Source organism: Pelodiscus sinensis, chromosome 1, assembly GCF_049634645.1.
Source record: "Pelodiscus sinensis isolate JC-2024 chromosome 1, ASM4963464v1, whole genome shotgun sequence".
Lineage (NCBI taxonomy): Eukaryota > Metazoa > Chordata > Testudines > Trionychidae > Pelodiscus > Pelodiscus sinensis.
In genome coordinates this window covers 100,356,609-100,377,066 of record NC_134711.1, presented here as the reverse complement: position 1 = coordinate 100,377,066, position 20,458 = coordinate 100,356,609, and the positions used below count along the sequence as shown (strand labels likewise).

Sequence of the window (20,458 nt, the reverse complement as noted above, 5' to 3'; positions counted from 1 at the left end):
TGAGTTGTGGTCACTGTGTAGAAGCTGGCAACTCCAGAGTGCTACTGGTCTGTCACGAATCAGTTTGGAGTTGGAAAGTCCACCATGGGGGCTGCAGTGATACAAGCATGCAGGGCCATTAATTGCTTCCTGCTACAAAGGACTGTGACTCTCAGTAATTACCGAGACAAAAATAATTGATAACTTTGATGCAATCGGATTTCCCAATTTCAGTGGGGTGGCAGATGGAACACATATCCCAATGCAGGTCGTCAGGGAAGGTGCATGATGCAAACATATTTCAAAACACTGGATTGTATTGCAAGCCGCACATTGGCACTTTCTTTCTAGATTGGAAGACTCCAATGGGGAATGTGCAGAGTCCCATAATGATTCCTGGAGACCGCATCTGCACTTTGCTCCCATGGTTCATGAAGCCTTACACAGTGAATCTAGACAGAAGCAAGGAGCACTTCCACAACAGGCTCAGCAGGTGCTAAATGACAATTGAATGTGCTTTTGCCCAATTAAAAGTTGCTGGTGCTGTCTTTCTGGTCAGTGAGCCTTTAATGAGGAAAATATTCCTATGGTCATTACAGCCTGGTATCCTCTGCATAATATTTATGACTGAAAGGGGGAGAAGTTTTCCTAGGGTGGACCACTGAGGCTGATCGGCTGGCTGCTGATTTTGAGCAGCCAGATTCCAGAGCCATTTGAGGGTCACAGTGGGTGGTTATTAAAATCTGGGAGATTCTGAAGGCACTTTTTGTCAATGATTCCCAGTAATTTGCCTGTATGTGATGCATTTGGTCAGACGATGTTTCCTTGCTGCCATGAATTACTCATGTATTGCTTGTTTGAGCATTAGTTGCAAAGAGCAAATATTTCCGCCCATAGCTACTGTCTTTCAATGTTAGCTCTAGTATGTATTTAAAGACTCATTTCATTTCAAAGACTCACTTTTAATAACGGATAAAATGTAAGCTTTGGACAAATGGGATATGAAGATAAGGAACAGTCTCATGGAAAAGGCTCTTCTAGCTGGGTGTGATTACAGTTTTCATTAGAAAACCAGTCCCCAGGCATGGAGTGCACAGGGCACTGTGAGGGACAAGAGATGAACACAGTGGGGGATATTGGGGAAGGCATAGATCTGAGTTCTGTGGTGGTTGGAAGGGGAATCAGGCACTGATTTATTCTGATTGCAGACTAAAGAGGACTACCACATATCTGGAGCTTTATCGTCTGTTCCTGCCCCTGCGTCCTTTCCTAGCTATCCAGCTTTTGTCTTTTATTTATTGTCTCCCTCCATACCCTTGTTTCCCTATGTGCCGCATTTGTTGACTGCTGCACTTCACAAAACATATCCTCCTCACTCCTCTTGGGTGTGAGGAGTGTGTTCTCAAGGGCACATCTGCAGAAGGCAAAGAAACAATGAGCAGAGACAGTATTAGAAAAAATTAAAAAACAACAAATAGTCTTGCAGCACCTTAGAAACTAACAAAACACGTAGATGGTAATGTGAGCTTTTGTGGGCACAACCCACTGTCCATTCATCTGAAGAAGTGGGTTGTGCCCACAAAAGCTCATCATGCCATCTACATTTTTTTAGTCTCTGAGGTGCTGCAAGCCTATTCATTGTTTTTTAAGTTTATCCAGTTACAGACGAACACGGCTACCCCTGAGATAGTATTGTGAGCATGCTTATAGCCATGAGTCACAAAAGTTATATACACCTCTGTCTCACTGCCCTCCTTTGTAAATTGTTTTGGGATCTGTAGATGTAAAGTGATATATAAGAGAGAGGTGGTGGTATCGTGTGGTTCTGATTCCCGGAAAGGAGACAAGCAAAAAGGATTAAAAACATTTATTCACCGTTAGCAGTATTACTGAATGCTTTTCTTAATTTATTTGAGGGGCATTTTAACATGCAATGTAGTGACCTCTCACCCAAATGCCCTCCAATAAAGGATTATTCACTGTTTTCTTGCCATACCTTAAAGATACGGATATTGGAACAAAGATGGTTAATGATATGGTGGAATTCGCATATGAGGAGAAACTGGTGGATACTAGGATTATATTTATCTTGGAAAGTAGAAGAAATAGATGAAATCCAAGGCTACGTCTAGACTGCAAGCCTCTTTTGAAAGAGGCTTTTTCGAATCTTTTGAAAAAGCCTCTTTCGAAAGAGAGCGTCTAGACTGCAACCTCTTCTTTCGAAAAACTGAACCGTTTTTTCGAAAGAGAGTACTCAGGCAGTCTGGATGCTCTGTTTCGAAAAAGCCCTGTTTGCATTCAAGAACGCCTTTTTTTGAAAGAACACTTTCGAAAAAGGCGTTATTCCTCGTGAAATGAGGATTATCGCCATCGAAAAAAAAGCCACGTTTAATTTTGAAAGAACGCGGCTGTAGTCTAGACGCAGGTGAAGTTTTTTTCGAAAAAAGGCTACTTTTTTCAAAAAAAACCTGCAGTCTAGACACAGCCCAACTGAGTTACAGTTACTTCAGGTACAGTGGAAATTGATCACTCATTCCCTTTTTTAACGTTTTCACTTTTTTTTATGGTAATACTAGGACTTCTAATTTTGGCAAAAGAAACTAGAGGGAAGAAAAGTGTGTTTTTTGGCTATATAATTTTAATAAATCTAAATAAATACATAAAATAAGTGTAGAAGATATCTTTATGTATTATCTAGATCAGTAGTTCTAAAAGTGTGGTCTGTGGACCACAAATGTCTTATGGGTGGGTTGCAGGCTTGGGGCTTGCCCCCTCTGTTCTGCAGTGGGGAGCCTGCACTGGTGCTCCAGCCTTGCACCCCCTTTTCCCTGCAATGCTGGAATGCCAGCGCTAGGTTCTCGCTGCGGGGTGGGGGCGTAAATCTCGTGGGCCAGATCCGGCCTGTTGGGGGAGAAAGCAGCTCTGCGCGGTGCTGCTTTTCTTTCCCCTGGATGGGGCAATGGCAGCACAGGAAACCACTCACCTGAAGATTTCCCCTACTGCTCCCATTGTCCGGAGTCATGGCCAATGGGGGGGCAGTGGGATGCGGTGCGTGGGGGTAGTGGCAGGAGGCATGGATCCAGGTAAGCACTCCCTATTGCCCTCATGCCCAGACCCTGCACCCCAACCTCATTCCTACACCCTTCCTCCCACCTAGGCTCCCCACCCCCACTCCATGCCTGCACCCTACCTCCCACCCAGATCCTCTCACTTCCTCCGCTCCAGCACCCAACCTCTCACCCAGAACCCACCCCCGCTCTCAGCTCACTCCTGCACCCTGCTTCCTGACCAGACCCCACATCCCCACCCACTTTTGCACACATTTTGTCATCATGAGTCGTTGGATTGTGGTCCATGGAACGGTCTGCGTTGAGTGGGTTGGGCTGTGAGCCAAAAAATTTGTGAACCACTGATCTGGATAAGTGCTTAAAAATTTGTGAACCACTGATCTGGATAAGTGCTTCCCAAATGGTGAGCCATGAAGGGGTCATAAGAGAGCCATGAGTGTCTGGGGGATATATTTAATAGTCACTTTTTGTTTCTTTCACTAATTAAGGGACGATTAAAGTAGGCTTTAAAATCCCCTGCATTTTATCTGTGGATCTATGTCTTATGCTACTGCTGCTGCTAGCATTGGGGACCCTCTCTTTGCCCTCTGCTCTTGCAGGTGGTTTTCAGCTGAGAGCTGTCCTAGCCTAGAGGAAGGGAGTGAAAGAGAAAAAGGTGCCCCTGTATAATGGAACGAATTTTTACCAAGTGTTCAGCCTACACGTAGCAAATGTGCAGCTGACGATGGTGATACTGTTTTTTGTAATAGTTCAAACCTTAGGTATCTTGGTTCACAAAAATATCTTAGAATTGTCCAGCAATCACATGCTGAAGACCAAATTTTCAAATCTTGCGAACCTTGTACTTTCTGTTAAAGGAGAGTACAAGGAACTCCATGATGAAGTTATGGAAGTACTGCTTCCATTTGCATCCAGTTATCTCTATGGATCTGGGTTTTCTAAGAAGGATTTCTGTGAAAGCTAACCATAGATATTTAAACTTGGAGAAAGTGTCACACATTCGTCAATTAGAGAATCAACCAAACACTGTGCCACTATGCATTTTGAAGTAGGCCCATTGTTCTCACTAAAATCATACTTTTGTCTGTGTCTGAACATGCCAAGAAATGTGCATTTTCAAATTATAGCTTAAAAAACCCAGATTAGATCAGATTATATAGTTAAACTATAGAGTTGAATAAAATTGCAAAACTGTCCCAATTCTTGCATCTATGCAGTGTTCCTCAGACTGTGGGTCACGACCCCCTCGGGGGGTCACGAGCAACTTAGAGGGGAGTCGCAGCTGGATTTGGTTTTTCACTTCTGACCCCTCTCCCTCGGGCCGAGAAGAGCGGCAGGGCGGCGGAAGGCAGCCGCCGGCAAGCCACGCAGCGTGGCCAGGGCTGCGGAATTCCAGGAGTGCAGCTCAGCTGCAACAGACAAGGCGGCGAGAGAGTGAGGCTGGTGCCAGCACAGGAGCAGACGCATGAGGGGCTGGCCGGGGCTCGGTTGTCGGGTGACCGAATGCTTCCCCAGCTGGGAGAGGGTGGGGTCCCTCAGGCAGCGGGCTGGGGGATTGGGTCATGACAGAGGACCCAGACGTAAATAAGGGCACCTGGGGGTCAGAGGAGGAGGCAGAGAAGACACGGAGAGGAGTGGAGGATGGAGGAGAGGAGAGAGAGAAGGAACCAAAGGGACTCGGAGTGGAAAAGAGGCACAGATGAGAAAGAGACGGGGGAAGGAACCTGCAGCAGGGGGAAGGGCGTTGACGACTGCAAATGCCTTGAAGGACCCCCAGGAAGGCAAGGAGTCTGGTGAGAAGGGAGATGGAAGCGATCCACAGCAGTGAGAGTGGGGGAGGGGAATCACACAAATTCATTTAGCATTTTAGGGGGTTGCGGTATCATGAAGTTTGAGAACCCTTGATCTAAGGTACTGAGTTGGTTTAAAAAAAACCAAACAAACCCTCATCTCCCCAAAAAACCCAGTATTTTGTAGTAGGGAGCCACCATATTTTAAAATATCTTCAGGGAGTTGCAATAATAACAAATATGGGAACCACAGGTCTATGTAATAAACAGTAAAATTACAGTTACAACTGCACATCAGATAAGAACAAGATCTAAGATAATGGTAGAATTCACCACTGCAGGAAATCAGCGAGCTGGATCTTTTTTTAAAGGAAGGTCTTGATAATTTTACGACAAATTACATTTGTGGCTACGCATATTAAGATAAAGGTAATTGAATCTCATGCTGAACACACGGGTCAGAAAGAAATCTCCCTTTATGTACAATAATGTACAGTTGGTTGGATGTATGGGCTTTGACTTCCTTTCAAGTTTCAGACCTAGGATATAGCCATAGGCAGAGGAGAACATGAAACCTGAAGGGTTATTGATACTTCAGTCTCATGCAGTGCACTGTGTTCCTATGAAAGCTGGAGGAAAAAGAATGGTCTTGTAAGAGACAAGGCTGGGAAACAGAAACCTGGATCCTGTTCCTACTTCTGCCGTTGACTTTCTATGTGACGTTTGTAACCTTGAGCATTGTCAGAGGTAGCTGTGTTAGTCTATTTCAACAAAAACAGTCGGAGTACCAAAAGAAACTACACCATCTACTCAAGAAACTACCTGAAGAAGCATAGGAACAAATCTTCACACACACACTCCCAGTGCCCTGACCAGGGGTATTCTGTCTGCTACTCAAGACCCATAAACCTGTAAATCCTGGACAGCCCATCATCTCAGACACTACAGCACAAATAAGTGATGGCCATATAAACGCCACCCTATACTGGAAACCTACTGACCATTGGTCTTACCTACATGCCTCTAGCTTCCATCCAGGACACATCATATGATATGTTGTCTACAGTGAAGCCCTAAGATACAACCAGATTTGCATCAATCCCTCAGAGAGAGACAAACATCTACAAGATCTTTATTAAGCATTTTTAAAACTACAATACCCCCTGGGGAAGTAAAGAAACAGATTGACAGAACCAGGCACGTTCCCAGAAGTCACCTTCTACAGGCAGGCCCAACAAAGAAAGCAACAGAACACCACTGGCCATTACCTTCATCCCCCAGCTAAAATTTCTCCAATACCTCACCAATGATCTACAACCTATCCTATAGGTGATGATGATGATCCAATGATCTCAAGGACTGTGGAAGACAGGCCAGTCCTTGCTTACAGACAACCCCCCAACTGAAACACATACTCACCACCAACCACACATCCCACAACAGAAACGCTAACCCAGGAACCAATCCCTGCAACAAACCCTATTGCCAGCTCTGTTCATGCATCTACTCTAGTGACACCATCATAGGACCTAACCACATCAGCCATGCCATACCATCAAAGACCTGCATTCACTTGCACATCTACTAATGTGATATATGTCATCATGTGCCAGCAGGGGCAGATGATGATTTTGCGGGGCCCAGGGCAGCACAATTTCGCGGGGGCCCCCCCTTTGACATGGCACATGCATGGGGCTTCTTAAAGCGCGGAGCCCGGGGCAGCCGCCCCGCTCGCCCTGCCCTATATCCGCCCCTGTGTGCCAGCATTGCACCTTTGTCATGTACATTGGCCAAACCACATTGCCTCTATGCAACAGAACAAACTGACAGAAATCAGACATCAAGAATGGTAACATGCAAAAACCAGAGGGAGAACAATTTAACCTCCCTGGACACACAGTTACAGACTTGAATGTTGTCATCCTCAAGCGAAAAAACTTCAAAACCTAGCTGTAATGTGAAACTGCTGAGCCAGCAATTCATATACAAATTTGACAGAATGGGTCTGAATAGGGACTGGGAATATGACTCTCTCGTTACAATAAGCAATTTACCACTTTAGGTATTCTCACCTTCTTATCCCCATCCACCCTGATTGAATTAGCTCTGATGTAACACTGCCCTCTTTCTATCCCTATCCTACTGCCTGTTTCTTTTTCTTTCACTTCACACATCATCAGATATGTGTTGCAACTCACAAAATCGTATGCCATAATAGCATTGTTAGTCTTTAAGGTGCCACTGGACTCCTTGTTTTAATCCTGAGCCTTAATTTTCCCATCTGTGAAATAGGCTTTAAATTTACCTATCTCTTGTGAGACTAACGTAATGTTTGTAAAGCGCGACAAGAGTCTGAGACAACAGATAACATACAAGGCTGAAAATGGAGGTATGAGAAAGTAAGGCTATAATTGCTAATGCGGTGAATGAAGGGCTTAATCTGCTTAATGGAGAGATTCAACTAATACTAGAAAGGGTGATGGGATTTTGTTAATTCCTCCTTGCAGCCCTTTGTTTTACAGGCTTAGGGACCTCATGAGCAAAAGCTGGCAGTCATTGCTAACTTTTTTTTTGTAACAGACATCTAGAGAGTCCAGAATGAGACTGGATTCATTTCTCCTTGTGACTTGAATGAAAATTTGAAGCCTGTGTCTCCTGGGGTAAAAGGCTAGTGCAGTGATAACCTGTTACCTAGCCTTCTGTGTGCTGTGTTGCAGAGGTGATGGGTTTGGGCTTTTGGGGCCAGGTATTGGCTATTGAGTGAATCATCTCATGCCATCTTATCCATTGGATGGCATTGGTTTGGACTCCAGAGGAATAGCTTTTACCCCGGGGAAAGAAGTTGTGTCTATAAAGGGTTGGTGAAGAGAGAGAGCATCAAGGGGGAAAATGGTCATCTCAAAAGGAAGGGGTTGTAGAAGCAACTGAGGGTTGTGTCTAGACCAGTGTTTCGCAACCAGTGGTACAAGTACCCTGAGGGGTACTCGAGAGACGTCTGGGGGGTATGTCAACACAACTGAAATTTGGAGAAAACTGAATTTTTGTTTTAAGTTTTACAGCACTTTATTATTTTTGTACTTAGAATTTTACACCCCAAAATTTCATCGACTGCCTGGCTACAATTAAGTTGTTTAAACAAATGTATTGCAATGGTAGAAAAAAAATGGTGTCTCTGAAAACTGTAGGTACTGGGGCTACTTATAATTTTTTTTAAAGGGGTACTTTATAAAAAAGGGTTGAGAGACACTGGTATTGACCAATGGCCTCCAACCTTTTTAACCACAAAATCATTTTTTTCAGTTTAAGTACAATGTAAGATCTAGCTTAAACCCAAATACCCTGGCCCCTCTTCTTTTCCATCCCTTCTCTGAAGCCCCTCCCTTGCTCTACCCCTTCTCTGAGGCCTCACCCTCCTCAATCCATCGCCCTTTCTCCCCCATCCCCACTCACTTTCACCAGGCTAGGGTAGGACGTTGGGGTGCAGGCTCTGGTCTTGGGCCAAAGGACTCAGAGTGTGGGAGAGGCTCCGTTCTTAGCCCACAGCAGGGGATTGGGGTCCAGGAGAGGTTTCAGGGTGCAAACTCTAGGAGTTTGGGTGTGGGGGGACTCACGTCTGGGGTGTTGGGTTTAGGAGAAGGGTTCAGGAAGCAGGCTCTGACTGAGCACCATTTAACCGAGATGGCTTCTGGATGGTGAAGCAGTGGAGTTAAGGCAGACATACTCCTGCCCTCCACCACTCCTGAAGCAGCTAGCATGTACAGCAATGGCTCCATGGTGCCATGTGCTGCCCCTTATCTACAGGCACTAAGCCCACAACTTCTACTGGCCACGGTTCCCCATTACTGATCAATGGAGCTGCAGGAGTGGTGTCTGCAGGCAAGGACAGCATGTGGAGAACCCCTACTCTGCCTTTCTCAGGGGCTGCAGGGACATGCCAGCCACTTCCAGGAGCAGCAATTACCACAGGGATAATGACTCCAGCCACGACCGGTTAGGCATTTTAGAACTCATTACTCAAAGAATTACATTTAAGCGCAAGAGAGAAATGAAAATTATGAAATGCACAGACCAGTCAAAAACCAAAAATAACCCACTTTGCAAGCAGGAACAGAAGTAACAACAACAACAACCCATGTATGTGTTGGGTCAGAGATGAGAGTGAAGGACGGTGTGTGTTTGTGAGAATGACAGACACACACACGGGGCGGCCCTAGACTAGCTGCCAGCAACTGGCGCCCGAGGCGAACCATGCAATCGGCACCCCCACCTCCAAACCTCTCAATGATATTGTGACACCATTTGGTGCCCCATTTAACTTGGCACCTTAGGCGACTGCCTAGTTTGCCTATATGGACGGGCTGCCCCTGGACACACACAGTGTACAAGAGTGATAGAGATTTGCATTGCCAGGCTCCCTCCATCCCTTTCTCTCTGTGTGGAGACAGGGTACAGAAGCGTGTGTGTGTGTGGGGGGGTGACACCCTGACATAAGCATCCCCCCTCATTTCCATTCTACTCCCTGCACAGCAAGCAAGAGGCTCCCAGGGAGAGAGGAGCAGCAGCATGACAGTGGGGTGAGGGGCAACTGAAGTGCCAGCACTAGATAGCTTCCTGGCCAAACCAGTCAGGATCACCTGTCAGAGGCTCCAAGACCCGATTTACTGGTTGGTGACCACTGGTCTAGACAGTTCTTTGCAAGCAGAAAGCCATTGTTAATAGACAATATTGTAGTGAAAGAAGCCTCTCTTATTAACTATTTATAAAGATCTGAAAAGGTAAATAATTTACAATATGCTAGGTATTTAATTCAGGTAATTTTTTATAATTGTGTAATGAGAACACAGTGTCCTAATTTTCATATGCAGATTCAATTAGCATTCAGTTAATTAGCCTTTACAAATGAGATTAACATAATTGTGTGAGACTAACCTGTCTTAATAACTATAAAGGGTAGGAAGGTTGTTTTTAATACATTTGGAAGGCCTATAAGTTTTTTTAAAAAATCTGAAATGGCACACCCATAAATTGAACCAAATTACACACAAAGGACAGCTATTAGGAATGATGATTAAAGGAAACCAATTGGCTACATAGTTTAGAATAGGGGTAGATACAAATTTACTCTGGTTCTCTTCCTGCTGGCCTCCTAGTGTTTCCTCTAGTGAGGAGATTGAACCATCCAGAGAGTCATTCCTGAAAAGTGAGCTCTGGCCTTACTATAATTCAAATGTCGTTAGCTCATGTTTTGAAATATATATGGTAATTTGGGTATTAGGCACGCGAAGTCCCATTAGATTTCATTGGGAATTGGGCTCCTTTTAAGAAGTCCCAGCCATAAATGCTATTAATGTTCTGTTACCTGATGTAAGTGGATATAGATATGGATTTTGTCTCTTTATTTGACATGGGCATTTAAACAGTAATACTCCTTAAGAATATCATCATGAAACAAAATATCGCATATGGACCAAACAGCATATGGGTTTTGTAATGGGATATGGAGCCTTTGGCTTTTAGGTCACAGATTTGACTCCTGACTATCTTGGTGTAGTGACCTTTCTGTGGCCTAGGTAAAGAGACTTGGTGTCTGTCCAGTCCCTCATGAACAGGTGTTGGCATCAGATAACACCACAACTGGTATTCTTGAGCCAAGATTTGAATGGGCATGAAACCTCAGAGATGCCCATTTCAGGCCAGAGTTGAGACATTTTTACAGGGCAATGCAAGGAAACTTGCACTGCTGTTGCTCATGAGTCATGTGTTCTGCGGTGAGGGGAATGCTGTCTCCAGTCCTGTCAATCTGATACATTTCATAAACATGTAATAAAATAAATCTGTTCTCTGTTGTTCTTAAATTAGAAAATGCTGTTCATTTAGTGGTGCTTGAATGACATATCTTCTCCATTACCACATGGTCCAATATCCTTTGTGTTCCCATTTAAATCCCCTGTTCTAGAAGAAGCTTTTCCTGGAAAAATTTTGGTGTCTAAATTCTTGAGTTGTGGCCAATGACAGGTATGTGCTATATCTCAGTACATGTGCTCCTTTTAAAACCATGTTACTCTGCCCTTTGTGATCCCAACAAGGACCCTAGTTAATTTCACAAGTCATATGATCTATTGTCAAATTGCAGGGCACGAACATTTTCCAAAGTGGCCAGAGAATTTGGATGCCTCCGTTTTTTTTCTGGTGATCGGCGTGAGTAAACTTGATTTTTTTATGCGTGCTGAGTCCTCGGGACTCCACCGGAAGTGTGTGAGAACTGCAGGTGCTTGGCACCTTAGAAGAACAGGTTTATAATGTCTTGTGCTTGGCATCCAATAATTGAGAGAGACAAAACAAGTGGTAATTTTTGAAACCATTGGATACAGTAACTCCAGGCAGAGCTGCCTCCATCCTCGCCCTGGAGAGAAGGTCTCCGCAACACAGGTCTTTTGAGAGTCTGGAGAGCTAACATTGTGAATGTAGTGGTGTTAAGGAAACCCTGGGAGATACTTCTTGGGGAGAATCCACTTTTAAAAACAGAGATTTGAATCCACAGTGTCCTTTCTGATTTCCCTGATTTATGTGCTGCAGTCTGAAATAGGGTATGTCTACACTACCCCGCTAGTTTGAACTAGCGGGGTAATGTAGGCATACCGCACTTGCAAATGAAGCCCGGGATTTGAATTTCCTGGGCTTCATTTGCATAAGCGGGGCACCGCCATTTTTAAAACCCCGCTCGTTCGAACCCCGTGCAGCGCGGCTCCACGGGGCATGAACTAGGTAGTTCGAACTAGGCTTCCTAGTTCGAACTACCGTTACTCCTCGTGAAATGAGGAGTAACGGTAGATTGAACTAGGAAGCCTAGTTCGAACTACGTAGTTCGTGCCCCGTGTAGCCGCGCTGCACGGGGTTCAAATGAGCGGGGTTTTAAAAATGGCGGTGCCCCGCTTATGCAAATGAAGCCCGGGAAATTCAAATCCCGGGCTTCATTTGCAAGTGCGGTATGCCTACATTACCCTCCTAGTTTGAACTAGCGGGGTAGTGTAGACATACCCATAAATCTCAACATGAAATAGATTAAGGCAGTTTCTAGTGGCCAAATTTTACTCTCCCTAACACATCTGGAATTCCCAGTTCCTGCAGCAGTTCTACCTGTGTATCTGACAGCAGAATTTGGCCCTCTGAGTTGTTTTTTGCACAGACACATTTGATAAATTACAGTCAAAGAAAGGGGAGAATGCAAACATCCTGTGGGGAAGCTGGCACAAGCTGTGTAAAGAAGCAGCTTTCTGGGTGTCAGGCAGTTAAACCACTTCAACTGCTGTTTCCATGGTGTACCAGTTGCTGCTAAGTATGTCTTGCTCAGGAAAGGAATCTTTCAGATTGCATGCATGTGTTATCTCTTTGATAATGGCCCATCAGTAGGATGGAAACTAATTGTGAGGGGCAAGTGCAATTTAAAAACCTTTTTCCCCCGAGGTGGTGTTTGTGATCAGTCACGTTCTTGTAGCCTTTCAGAAAAGCAGAAAAGACAAGTGATTTTTCTAACTTGGAACAGCATAGCTGCCCACTTCTTTACAATTAGATATTGTGACAGACTATTTAAAGTGGTAACTTCAAGGTTGCTGCTCATGCACTTAAGTTTAATTTAAAATGGCATAGTCTGTGCTACATTTTCCTTCTGATTCCTGAAAAACTACAGTTTTTCACTTCCTCCATTCTGCCTCTCCCCCACCTTCCCCCCCCCCCCCCCCATCATGCTGTAGTGGTAGGTAATTCACTGAGTACATGACTAGGAGGTAGAGCTCCTAAATTCTAATCTTTGTTCTGCCACTGATCCAGTATGTGGCATTTGGCAAGTCAATTAAAGCTCCCTGCCTCAGTTTCGTTGTCTGTAAAACAGCTGCTCAGTGGTCGGTAGATACTCAATCACTCTATCCGTGCCAACTATTATTGCAGTTATAATCCTGGGCAGCCTTATCATAATATCACGTAGGGCCACATTCACCTCAGTGGGTGCAAAGAAGTTGCAAATGTATCCCCCTTCACCTGCCCGGCTTCCTGCACTCCAGCCAGGGTTCACCTAAGGGAAAGGACAAGGTAATGTTTCCACCACACCCCTTTGTTGGGAGTTATGCCAGGGGACATGAGCTTTTGTGTTCATTGGAGCCCTGCCAATAAAAGCTGAATCTGTGCTAGTTGACAGGAGAATAGAACTGTTTCTGTCAGACTTTGCTATACCTTCAACTGTTCTGTGCAGTGTAGTTGGAGTTATGTTGGTCCCAGGAGATTAGAGAGACAGGGTGAGGCAGTAGCTTTTATTCAAGCCTGTACATGGGGTGGGATGGGGGTATGAAAAGTGCAAATGTGCTCCCCCCCATGGTCCTCCAAGTAAGCATGAGGCTAAGACGATGCGTTGCCCCAGCTTCCCTCCCCTGTGCTCTGGGTGGCTGAGGAAAGGCTGGGGCTGATTGCACCCCCACCCCCAGCAAGACTTGGGGTGGAGCTGGATCGCTGTGGCAGGGGGCAGTGCAGTCACCGGCACCTCACATGGCTCGCACCCTCCCACAGAAATTCCTCTGTCCGGGCCTGCTATTGGACAAACTTCTGTTGGTGATGAGAAAGATGAGATTTCAAGCCATTCTACCTTGAGTGGTCTCTTACAACATGTGTTAAATACTTGTGCTCACTAACAGTCCTTGCATTTTGCTGTGAGGATGGAAGTTCCTTTCCCAGACTTGAAGAGCTCTGAGTGACTTGAAAGCTTGTCTCTCACCAACAGAAGTTGGTCCAATAAAAGATATTGCCTCACTTATCTTGTGTCTCAAAGATTTTCCTGACATTCAGCCTAAATTGTCCCTTTTAAAATTTCATCTCTTCTCCTCATTATGTCTTCTAAAATCTAAAGCCATTATACCCTCTGATATTTATACTCTTTCTGTTATATATAACTAGAAGACAAGCAAACGCATGATCGCCAAATTGGTAATAACTGAGTTTCATGGAACAAATCAAACGTTAAAAATCCAGCAATTTAAAAAAAAGTTAAGTAGTAGATTCACTGTAAGAATTAAAAAACCCTAAACAATCCCTTATTAGAAATTTTTTTTTATTTAATATTGCTCTCTATATAAAAAAAGCTTTTCCTGTGGGACGAGAGTGACGTCATCATGTCACTCTGCATCCCACAGGAACAAGTCACACCCCCCCCAATGTAGCCCTTCTCAGGACCCTTGTGCAGGGCTGGGGCTGCCTACAGCCCCAAACCTCCCCTCCTCTTCGCAGAGGCTGGGGGAGAACCAGGCCCAGTACAGCTTGGGCCTGGCCTGCTACAGCAGCCACGTGGAGAGCTGGGCCTGGTTTACATCGCGGTCAGTCCCCACCCGTGGGGGTTGGAGCCAGGCCTGGCTCATACCACAGCCTGGCCTGCCCCCAGCCATTGGGTTGGAACTGAGCCTGGCTCGCACTACAGCCTGGCCTGCCCCCAGCCATGGGGTTAGGGTTAAGCCATGGTGGGGGGTGAGGCAGGAGGGAGAAGGAGCCTGGGAAGGTGTGGAAGGCAGGGGGAAGGGGAAGGGAAAAGAAGCCCTGGATGGTGGAGGGGGGGAAAAGGGGCCCTGGATGGTAGAGGTGGGGGGAAGGAGAAGGGGCCAGGGAGGGAGGAGGGAGAAGGGGGGGTCTGGGCTGGTGCGACAGGTAGGAGGGGTAGGAGAAGGGAGCTGGGCTGGCACGGCCACAGCCCTACCCTCCCTGGTAGTCGGGGGGAGAGCTGGAATTGCTTACCCCCCATGAGAAGGGGGTTGGCGAGCGTGGCGAGCTGGGGGTGCAGCCCCTTAGTTATCTATAATAGAAGACTAGTCATTTTTTTTCTGTTAAATGGAAGATCCCTTGCTGTCAGATTTTTTGAATTATTCAGTGCAAAAAAGCAACAACGATGAAAGCATAGATACTGCATTACAGTGTGCTTCATGAATTTATGTTGACTATGGTTTAATTGTAATTATTTATAATATTTCATATTGATATTCTATAGTGTGTTGTAAAATAATAAAGTCTTAATTTAAGTCCTCATTGCACCATTTTGCTAGTGAATCTTTGCTCAGAATAGAGATAGCTCGTGGATTATAGAAATGCAGATTAGCAAGGTCATACTGCAGTTATTTTCCCTTTCCAAGTGATAAATATAATACCATATGATTTTCAGAATATTATAATTTTGTCATAATCAAGGGAAGGATGTTTGTTTATTCACTTTCGGGGATACACTTTATATACCTCCCCTCCTGCTAGTCAAATTGTGTGTGTGTGTGTGTGTGTGTATGTGTATATATATATATATATATATATATATATATATCATGGTAACAATTTAATATAGTGACAAATTTCTTTATCTAAATGGATACCAATTTTCTTCAATTATGAGAGTGAAACACAAATAGTAAAAATTCAAAAAAGTCTGTCAAAATAAAGCTGTTTAATTTTTCTGTTTATCCCAAGTGATTTCTTAGCATTAAAGGCAAACCAAGCAGGATTTTTTTTTATTTGTGAGATGATGTTTTACTGATGGTTTTCTTCACTTTTTTCATGGTTCATTTATTTCTCTTGGGTGCACTAGATACGTTATATTCCTATTCTGTATTAGCTTGTCCATTTTCTGCATTTCCAACTCCAAACATAACAAAGATAATAAGTCAGGCCCCAAAATCATAAAGTTAACTTAATTTAAAAAAAATGTCTTTGGTATTTGCATTTTGAGCCTTTAGGGAATCACATTTTCAATTATCTTTCTGTAATCTGGAGGATCTTTATTTTTAATGAAAGCTGAGTTTCTCTTATAGTAACATTACTCCAGAAACTGGGATTTTAGGGAAAAAAAAAACACACCAGATATCACAAGTGTTAGCAATCCTACATTCTAGGATATCAAATGTCCTTATAATGCCATATGCAGTTGATGATAACACTCTCTCTTTAATCAGGGCTTTTGGGAAAACCATACAAAACTGATCAAGGACTATGGACCTGTTTCTGGGTAAGTCAGCAATACTGTTCCTCTATTCTATTTGTTGTTGCTGTTGTTTTCTTTTTGGTTTGCAATTTAGATACAATAAACTAAACTTTACTAATGAATAAGAGCATCCAGATGGGGGTTAACACACTGATGTGCATTGTTACCTGAGTTGATTCTCCTTCCATTTCTTGAGTGTCTCCATATAAACAATGAATACAGGGGGTATGTCTAGACTGCATCCTTCTGTTGGCAGAGGGATGCAGATTAGGCAGGTCAACATTGCAAATGAGGCAGGGATTTAAATATCCCGTGCCTAATTTGCATTAAAATGGCCTCTGTGTTTTGCCGACTCAGCAATTTGTCGGCAAAAAGCGGCAGTCTAGAGGGGGATCTGTCAAGAAAGAAAGCCTTTTTCAACAGATCCCTTATGCCTCAGGCAAGGACGTTTACAGGATCTGTTGAAACAGGCTTTCTTTCTTGACAGATCTCCCTCTAGACTGCCACTTTTTGCCAACAAAGTGCTGTCGGCAAAACGTGGCAGCCATTTTTATGCAAATTAGGCACGGGATATTTAAATGCCTGCCTCATTTGCAATGTCGACCTGCCTAATCTGCATCCCTCTGCCTACGGAGGGATGCAGAGTAGACATACCCAGACTGAGTTCTAGGCAGAATTTTCTCTTTCTCAGGCCTTTACAAAGCTACCAACCTAGTACAATAAAGGTATTGGTAGCAGCTGCACAAAGAAAAATATATCTCTTCTTTTATGTGAACATAGAACTGATGTTGCATTGGTTTACATGCCCATTGCCTAAGTAATTTTGAGTTTTCACTGTGTAACAATGAAATGTTCCCCAAAATTAAATTTAAGGAAAAACAAACACATTTGAGAAATATTGTAAACTTCCGTTAAAATCTCTCACTCCATGTTTGTACAAAATGTTCATTTTTAAAATATCGGGAAATAAAAAATAAAAATTGCACACATTTTCCCGTCCCCCAGCTGTACTTAACCCTTTACTACTGTTGAGGAAGGACTAAACAGGAAGAATAAACAGTGACTTCCCTAAAGTCAATAATATCACTTTTAAAAAAAATCTCAAATTAGTAGTTTGAGTTTTGCATTGTTCTCTGGTGCTGGAACTGTATTTTGCCATCCATTTGTTTCTATTCCAAGTAGAAATAATGACTTCCAGGTTCTGCCTAGTCTTGATATTTTAAATGTTGTTATTACCTTGATATATACATACTGAGCAATAATTATGAAGAAAGCATTAAAGCTTGTTTCTCTCACCAGTGAAAAGTGGCTGAATGAAAGATACTACTTCATCCACCTTATTTCCCTCATATTCCAGAACCAACATGGCTATAACAACAAACAAAGAAAGCGTCAATAGTCCCAAAAGGTTATTTTTAGGGCTGTCAAGCAATTTAAAAATTTAATAACAATTAATTGAGCGCACTGCCCCTATGAAATGCTGTGGCAGCGTTTCAAAGGGGCAACACCGCAGGAGCCTGGGATCAGCTGCAATCCCCAGCTGACCCCGGGCTCCGTGCAGCACTGCCCCTTGGAAACACCAGGGCAGCACTTCAAAGGGGCAGTGCTGCACGGAGCCTTGGGTCAGCTGGGGACTTCAGCTGATCCCAGGCTCCTAATGCACTGCCCCTTTGAAGTGCCGCTCTGAAGTGCCACAGTGGAGGGTCACACTGTACAAGGCCATGTGAAGGTTGTTCAACATGGAGACAGTTTCTGGCATGTGTCCTAGATAGAAACCTGATTTGTCAGGGATCCAGGAGGTTGGCAAAGAATAAATTCTACTCTTGATATCTCCCTGGAAAAGGAATCTTTAGGAAACTGTTACCAGGCTTGATGTAAGCTCAGTTAGTAGTTTTAGGGAAATGTTTAGGCCCCTGGTGGCTGCCTGTGTATGTATTAGGGATGTAAGCGACTAGTCGAGTAGTCGACTATCCAATAAACGTAGGCTTATCAGGTAATCGAGTGACTACTCGACTACTCACTTCCCTCCCCTGCTGCCTCTGTATCAGAGGCAGTAAAGTGGGGGGGAGGGTGGAAAGCAGGAGCCGGTTCTGGGAAGAGTCAGCTTACAAGCAGGTTTCCCTCAGCACCATCTCTGCGGCGCTGGGAGGAGGCAGGGGAGGCAGAGCTACAGAGGTCCCGGAGCTGCATGAGCCAAGACTGCTCAGTCCTGGCTTGCACCGCTCCCAGGAGCTAACTCCTCTGGGGTGCCACACTTTAAATGTAGTAAAAGCCGGCAGCACTTACTACATTTAAAATGCAGAGCCACAGCAGTGGTAGCGAGTGCCCTCCCTCCCATATCAATTAATCGAGTAGTTCATGGAAATTAGTCAATTAACCATTATTTAACATCCCTAGTGTGTATACACCCATATGTATTATTATGATCCAGCCAGTGCATGAAACTCCTCCTTCTATTTGAGTCTTACTGTTCTTGGGAATACAGGTAACATGTTATGTGGCAGCTGTGTATGTATGACCAGAATCAAGGTGTTTGACCTGTTGGCCTTGGAGAAGATCTGGCATTTTGCTCTTTTCAGATTGAAATCAATTTCCCAATAAACATGAAGAGCAATGATCTGAATTTTCACAGTGGTGAAGTGTGTTGAATACAGAACTTTGGAACAGAAGCCTTTATTCTCCCCCCCTCCCCCCGCACTCCTCCAAGGTCACTTGAATAGTCTGAATGATACCATCACAACTGTTTTCTTTTGTGTGTGACTTGGTTTCCTTGACAACAGGATGTCAAATCAACTTTTCAGCTTTAATCAAGTCAAAACAATATATCCCTTCCCTTCCAAACGGCCTCAAGTCCTAGGGAATTATTTCACACAAGGTTTTCCAGGTCACAATACTTTTTTTTTTCTTTGCTCCTGTGTGCAGAACCAAAGGAGAGGTGATGTCATTCTTCCTTTACAGAGAGAGACCGTACAAATAACCTACAGTGGTGAATATGTGTTGGGAAACTCCTGTCTATTTTCATACAGGGAGGGTCCAGAATGGGCATCACAGGGAAAACAAACTGCTCTTGGGTTCAGTAAACAAGGAGAGTTGCAATGTTCTCGTTCCTTTGAAATGAATGGGTTCATGCTGCCCGCTTCAGTTTTGAAGAGCTAGGATAGCCAAATAAAGTGGCTGTTCATGTGTGTATAATTCAGTTTTATCCTGAAATACCACCTACAAAGGTGCTTATAATACATTTACTGCTTTTTTTCCATGCGAAAACAATGATGAAAAACATTTGGAAACAAAATAGGATCCTGGTTCCTGTGGAATTTATTGTGTTCTGTAAGTGATACCTCAGGTGACCCTCCAGTTTCCTAGTTCTCCACTTATTTCCCTTGCATCCAGGTGTCCCGTGCTAACGCAAGGTTGTGATTTCTGGTGGGAAGAAGGTGGCAGAAATAAAGAGCCTTAGTGAAACTGGATGAAGAGACGTACAGGAAAACATTTTACAGAATCAGAAATGTTTCCGGAACAGTGATTTTCAAGCCGAGCCCTTTTTCCTTTTGATTTTACAATTTTTGGTTGCATCCCCCCTATCTAGACAAAAAAGAGGTGAGTTAGGGTGGAGATGGCACTCCCTTGACAAGTCCTGCCATGGGGGACTGATGCTGAAGCCACCTGGAATCACTTCTTGCTCCCTCCTGAATGTTCCTCCTCAAACGCCACAGTTTGAAAACCTCTGGTTTTGTAGACATTTAGCAGGTCTTTTGAGGCTACGACTTAATCCCATTTTACATATCAACACCATGTGTGTTTGATTGAATGTGATTGCATCATCACTTATATGGCACAATAAGTGCACTTCGGTGGTGCCCAGTAGGAGAGATGAGTCAAAACAAATAATAGATTTCCTGTCCTAAAGAACCCAGCATGGAAAAGTACAGAAAAACGCAGTATGATGTTAGAATGACAGGTGGTAGATGCAACTGGAATGAGTCACCTACTATGGCGTAATCCTGTAGTGAACTCCATGTGGGCACTAGGGTCCAGTCAGGACTTAACATAAAGGTTGTAAAGCATTTTTGCAGCAGAATGCTCTGTAATTTATGGTCGCAGTGTTTTCTTGATACCCCTCAAATGTGGAACAGCTCCAATTTAGTGTCGGCAACCCCAGCTCCTTCTCATTCAACAAAATGCTGAACGCCTACCTGCTTTGTGAAGCCTACACATCCTCTTTTGCTCACACCCTTGTGTGTTTTTATGCCATGGCATTGTGAGCTCTTTGAGGCAGGGCTTTTGTTCTTTGTTTCATTCTTGTTAGCTGGTATTAAGATTCCTGCTGAATGCTTCTGGCTTTGTATAAAATAATAACTTGCTTCTTCACCAAGGATGTGATATGCAAGGCAGTGTTGTTCATAATCCCGTTTTGTTATTGTTTGCTGTTATAATTCCTCTCAGCAGTCTAAGCATGAATTGATGCTTTCTTAGTGATTGGCCACCCCAAACATGCCATTGCAAATGGCACTAGATGGCTTTGTTAGCCATTTTTGCAGGTAGGGCAAGAATCAAATTGTTGTAGGCACTGAATTCTCATTCCAGTTTGTGGCCCCTCTGTATCAGGGAAGAGGTATGCTGGTGAC

General features: G+C 44.0%; 1 protein-coding gene across 6 annotated transcripts in view; it reads left to right on the top strand.

Annotated features, from left to right (window-relative positions):
• TBXAS1 (thromboxane A synthase 1) overlaps positions 1-20,458 on the top strand; it is a 349,992-nt gene that overhangs the window by 121,757 nt on the left and 207,777 nt on the right. For 4 of the 6 annotated variants that reach the window (XM_075939406.1, XM_075939367.1, XM_075939373.1 and 1 more), the window contains exon 4: positions 15,805-15,857. The exons of the other annotated variants lie outside the window; for them this stretch is intronic. In XM_075939406.1, the coding sequence (XP_075795521.1) occupies positions 15,805-15,857 (53 nt within the window). The remainder of the gene's footprint in view (positions 1-15,804; positions 15,858-20,458) is intronic. 6 annotated transcript variants of the gene reach the window in all.